The following is a 5,915-nucleotide window of genomic DNA, read 5'->3' on the forward strand; positions in this document are numbered from 1 at the left end:
CACCACTGGTGCACTGTGTCTGCAGTACGTACGGTCTACAAGATGACCACGGTCAGGCCATGTGGAGTCAAGGGCCAGGCAGCAGAATGGATGGAAAGATCGCAACAAACTTCCCTTAACTCCAACCCTCTGATTTCTGTTTTGTAGCCAGCTTTTCATCCATTCTGCTGCCTGGCCCTTCACTCCACTCGGCCTGACCTTGGTCATCTTGTCGATCTTACAAACTGTTTATGGATAGCAAGCTGGTCACAAAACAGGAAACAGAGAGTAGGGGTTAAGAGTAGCTACTCAGACTGGCAAAAGGTGGGAAGTGGTGTTCCACAGGGACCGGTGCTGGGATCACTGTTGTTCATCAACGATTTGGACTCGGGAATCAGAAGTACAATTTCAAAGTTTGTCGATGACACCAAATTGGGAGGTAGAGTTAATACTGAGGAAGACAAAATGCAAGAAGACATTAATAAATTTCAGAAGGGGCGTGTAATTGGCAAATGAATTTCACTGTAGATCAGTGTGAGGGGGTGTGTTAATGAATGTCACTATAGATCAGTGTGAGGTGGTGTGTTAATGAATGTCACTATTGATCAGTGTGAGGTGGTGTTTTAATGAATGTCACTATAGATCAGTGTGAGGTGGTGTGTTAATGAATTTCACTATAGATCAGTGTGAGGTGGTGTGTTAATGAATTTCACTATCGGTCAGTGTGAGGGTGTGTTAATGAATTTCACTATAGATCAGTGTGAGGTGGTGTGTTAATGAATTTTGAGGCGGTGTGTTAATGAATTTCACTATAGATCAGTGTGAGGTGGTGTGTTAATGAATTTCACTATAGGTCAGTGTGAGGCGGTGTGTTAATGAATTTCACTATAGATCAGTGTGAGGTGGTGTGTTAATGAATTTCACTATAGGTCAGTGAGGGGGTGTGTTAATGAATTTCACTATAGATCAGTGTGAGGTGGTGTGTTAATGAATTTCACTATAGGTCAGTGTGAGGTGGTGTGTTAATGAATTTCACTGTAGATCAGTGTGAGGTGGTGTGTTAATGAATTTCACTATAGATCAGTGTGAGGTGGTGTGTTAATGAATTTCACTATAGGTCAGTGTGAGGTGGTGTGTTTTGGTGGGAAGAATAAGTAGGCCACTCACTATTTGGACAAGGGGGTGAAATTGGGTTGCTTTGTGCCTCCCGCGATATTCAGTGGGAGGTTAGCGGCGGAGGTAGTCGGTAGCTCCCCGCAGCACTGCACTGCCGGCAATGACGTCATCGCCACGCGCAGCACCCTGGCTGCAACCTTGGGTTGCGACCCCTGACCTATTGCTGGACGATATGTCCGACAGGGTATGGGGTCGTTTCTGCAGCCGCGGCGACGCCACTTAAAGGGCAGGTGTCGGGTGGCAACTTTTTATTTTGGCCGACTGCCAGCACCTGCCCCCTTCCCCTTTCTTCTTCGGGGTGCCGGCCGCGATCGCACAGCCCGGCGCTCCTCTTGATCCGACAGCCCACTCCCCGGTGGTCCAGCAGGACCCCGGTGTGTGCAGTGCTAGGCCCCTCCCCTTTAATCAGGGAGGGAGGTCTGCTATGTGCCGATGGGCGTGGCGCTGTTACACGAAGCACCGTGAAATTCACTGGTAGCGCCTCAAGAGGGAGGGGAGCACTTCCAGTAGCAGCCTGTCTCCTGCCTGGGGCGCTACCACTGAATTTAATGCGCAGGGGCGCTAACTTTTTCGGGGTGCTAAAATTAGCCCCAGTGACGTTAGCGACCCAAAGGGGGTGCCACTGAATTTCCCCCTAAGAGTCTAAATGAGCTGGAGGAGCAGAGGGATCCAGGGACACCGATACAGAAATCACTAAAAGTAGCGACACACGTTAACACGGCCATTAAAAAAATAGCACTGGGGTACATTCCTAAAGGAGCCTTCTGTTCCGTGCCTAGGAGCTCTGAACCATGGCAGAGAGCGGCTGGAACACGTTTCTCACACGCCTCGAGATTAACCCGCACGGCAACTTTGCTGTCAGTGAAGAGAGACAAGAAAGACCAAAGTGCCGTTTGCCCCTCTCAGTGTGGCCCTGAAGGACTGTGTCCAGGCTGGAGTTCTGCTCCCGTCGTACGATCCTCCCCCAGATTGTCCTTTCTGAGCTCTAGCCAGGTGATGCAAAACACTCAGGTGGGAAAGACAAAAATCTACAACAATGTGTTTAAAACAAAGTTGATTTATTGGACATATATCCAGAATATTAAACTCCAGCCCAGTTCCCGGAGTTATTAACATCAGCAGGAACAATCCCCAACTGTCAGAATGAACATGGTTCAGTCCTGGATGTGATTAACAGCAGCAACAACAACAGAATCCACCCCCTGCAGTCACTTGTGAACTCGCTGGTGTGTCAGGACGTGGGATGAACGAGTGAATCCCTTCCCACACACGGAGCAAGTGAACGGCCTCTCCCCAGTGTGAACTCGCTGGTGTACAGTGAGGTCAGATGATCGCCTGAACCCAGTCGCACAGTGAGAGCACCTGAAAGGTCTCTCGTCAGTGTGAACTCGCTGGTGTCTCAGCAGGTGGGATGACTGAGTGAATCCCTTCCCACACACGGAGCAGGTGAACGGCCTCTCCCCAGTGTGAGTGCGCTGGTGTATAGTGAGCTCAGATGACTGCCTAAACCCAGTCCCGCAGTGAGAGCACCTGAACGGTCTCTCCCCAGTGTGAACACGTTGATGGCATGTCAGTTCCCAGGATCTTTTAAAGCACTTCCCACAGTCCGAGCAGTTAAAAGGTCTCTCATCAGTGTGAACTCGCTGGTGTGTCAGCAGGTTGGATGACTCAGTGAATCCCTTCCCACACACAGGGCAGGTGAACGGCCTCGCCCCAGTGTGAACTCGCTTGTGTCTCAGTAGGTGGGATGAATTAGTGAATCCCTTCCCACACTCAGAGCAGGTGAACGGCCTCTCCCCGGTGTGAACACGCTGGTGTGTCTGAAGGTCAGATGACTGAGTGAATCCCTTCCCACACTCAGAGCAGGTGAATGGCCTCTCCCCGGTGTGAACATGCTGGTGCATCAGCAGTTTGGATGAATCAGTGAATCCCATCCCACACTCCGAGCAGGTGAACGGCCTCTCCCCAGTGTGAACTCGCTGGTGTCTCAGTAGGTGGGATGACTGAGTGAATCCCTTCCCACACTCAGAGCAGGTGAACGGCCTCTCCCCGGTGTGAATGCGCTTGTGTCTCGATAGGGCAGAGGATTGGTTGAAGCCTCGTCCACACACAGAACACGTGTACGGTTTCTCCCCGCTGTGAACGGTGCTTTTTGCTTCCATGTTCAGAGCTGGTGATATTTAGATCTTGACGTGATGTTTGGTTTGAGTTTCCTGTCTGTAAATCCTCCCCTTCCAGTGCCCTGTAAAATTAATTTAAAACAGGGAGCGTGAGAGACAACCCACAAGAAAACAAAGGCAGGTTGTGAAATTGAGCTCAATGAATCTGGTCAATTGTGGGGCCGGCACTAGAAAAAAGCTGCCGGATTGACATAAAAACCGAACTGGTTCACTGATGTCCTTCAGGGAAGGGAATCCGCCACCTGGTCTGGGCCTACACAAGACTCTGGCCTCTATGGGAGGAGAGAGAGAGAGGTGGGTGTGGGAGGGGGAGGGGGCGAAGGAAAGGAACTTTATACATCTGCAACTCGACCAGAACTTTGATAGAACCTCCAAAACCCGCAACCTCCACCACCTAGAAGGACAAGGGCAGCTGTTGTATGGGAGCACCATCACATCCAAGTTCCCCTCCAAGTCACACGTCATCCTGACTCATATATTCATCGTTGCTGGGTCATAATCCTGGAACTCCTTAACGAACAACATTGTGGGAGTACCTTCACCACACGGACTGCAGGAGTTCAAGAAGGCAACTCACCACCCCCTTCTCAATGGGAAGCTGGGGATTGGCAATATTTGCTGCTCTTGCGAGCGACGCCCACATCCCAAGAATGAATTAAAACAAGTCTGTATATGTAAACTGGATTAAAAGCCTGTACAGAAATACTTGTTCCTAAAACAATATTCTTTTACATTGTGCGGACAGTGTCTGTGTAACAACCTAATCTCCCCCAGAATCCACCTCCCTTGACAGTCTCACGTTGGAAATTGTTGGGTCCTCCTGGGCTCAGAAGTACTGGGGGTTAAACCCAGCAGCTTCTCCTCCATCTCCACTCCAGCTCAAACTGATGCACCAGGAAACACCTACACAGGCGGCCAGGGACCGACTTCCGCATCCAGCGCCCGCCCTGATACAAGCCGGCTCTGGATTGGCGGCTCTGCTGTGTCGATCCAGTTGTGGTTTCTCCTGTCTGGGGGAGGCGCTGCACCCTGGGTTTCCTGGTGCCGGGACCCTGGCCGCACGTCCGCCGGTCCCAGCCGCTCTGATTCTGATTGAGTTTTTTGATGAGGTAACAGAGAGGGTTGATGAGGGCAATGCGGTTTACAGGGTGTACATGGATTTCCAAAAGGCGTTCGACAAAGTGCCACATAATAGGCTTGCCAGCAAAGTTGAAGCCCATGGAATAAAAGGGACAGTGGCAGCATGGATACGGAATTGGCTAAGTGACAGGAAACAGAGAGTAGTGGTGAACGGTTGAGAGATTTGATAGAGGTGTTCAAAATCATGAGGGTTCTGGACAGAGTAGATAGAAACTGTTCCCATTGGCGGAAGGGTCGAGAACCAGAGGACACAGATTTAAGGTGATTGGCAGAAGAACCAAAGGCGACATGAGGAAAAACTTTTTTACGCAGCGAGTGGTTAGGATCTGGAATGCACTGCCTGAGAGGGTGGTGGAGGCAGATTCAATCATGGCTTTCAAAAGGGAATTGGATAAGTACCTGAAGTAAAGAAATTTGCAGGGTTACAGGGAAAGAGCGGGGGCGTGGGACTAGCTGAAGTGGTCTTGCAGAGAGCCGGCACGGGCTCGACGGGCCGAATGGCCTCCTTCTGTGCTGTAACCATTCTCTGATTCTATAAAATATTCGAAAGTTTGTTCCACAGAAGCATGCGGTTTATCTGCTTTTATTGATGAATTTTAAAAGTCTCTATTAAAACCTGAGCCAGTGTGTTGTAGGACAAAGAGCCTTGTGTCCAATGCGGGGAATAAAGGCCCACAGCCTCCCCGGGCCCCGGGCCCTGAACAAGGGACTGGAGAAACTCGCTGCCCTGCGGATCAGACAATCAGCCGGCGCTAGTCCCGCCCCTCGGGCTCCCCGATTGGTTGGAGGACCCGCCGCCGGCTCGCTCCTCCAGCCCCGCCCACTGGGACCCGCAAGCCCCGCCCCTCGGGCTCCCCGATTGGTTGGAGGACCCGCCGCCGCCGGCTCGCTCCTCCAGCCCCGCCCACTGGGTGCCGCTAGCCCCGCCCCTCGGGCTCCCCGATTGGTTGGAGGACCCGCCGCCGGCTCGCTCCTCCAGCCCCGCCCACTGGGACCCGCAAGCCCCGCCCCTCGGGCTCCCCGATTGGTTGGAGGACCCGCCGCCGCCGGCTCGCTCCTCCAGCCCCACCCACTGGGTGCCGCTAGCCCCGCCCCTCGGGCTCCCCGATTGGTTGGAGGACCCGCCGCCGGCTCGCTCCTCCAGGCCCGCCCCGCTCGCTCCCTATTGGTGGGAAGCTGCCGTCAATCAGGCCGCGGGCCCGGGTGACGTGTCCCCGAGGAGATCACGTGCACCGTCCAAGTGCCGCCGCTCGGTCCGGGGCCTCGCGGACTCTGAGGTTTTTCTATTTCTCTCGATTCTCTCCCGATCCACCCCGCGCCATTCTCCACCCAATCGGAGCGGAGAAAACTCACTTCGCGTCACCGATCGCGACTCTGGAACCGACACCAAGGCCTCTCCCCGGAATGGCCCCGCGCCGACTCCGTCCGGCAGGATCCGAG

The 5,915-nt window shown here is 53.1% G+C and overlaps 1 protein-coding gene across 2 annotated transcripts; it reads right to left on the minus strand.

The window, feature by feature from the left end:
* Positions 1 to 2,116: 2,116 nt before the first annotated feature.
* On the minus strand, positions 2,117 to 5,915 carry LOC147114463 (uncharacterized). Of its 2 annotated transcripts, none has more exons than XM_085992156.1 (2): positions 4,875 to 5,164; positions 2,117 to 3,397 (listed from the first exon to the last, which is right to left on the minus strand). In XM_085992156.1, the coding sequence occupies exon 2, from the start codon at positions 3,315 to 3,317 to the stop codon at positions 2,364 to 2,366; it is 954 nt and encodes a 317-aa protein (XP_085848282.1). In that variant the 5' UTR covers positions 3,318 to 3,397; positions 4,875 to 5,164; the 3' UTR covers positions 2,117 to 2,363. The 2 variants fall into 2 exon arrangements, with proteins under 2 accessions (XP_085848282.1, XP_085848281.1); XM_085992155.1 differs by lacking the exon at positions 4,875 to 5,164 and adding an exon at positions 5,829 to 5,915 and having other exon boundaries at positions 2,170 to 3,397.

Source organism: Somniosus microcephalus, chromosome 7 (genome assembly GCF_052327205.1).
Source record: "Somniosus microcephalus isolate GS21.2 chromosome 7, FLI_Smic_1.0, whole genome shotgun sequence".
Lineage (NCBI taxonomy): Eukaryota > Metazoa > Chordata > Chondrichthyes > Squaliformes > Somniosidae > Somniosus > Somniosus microcephalus.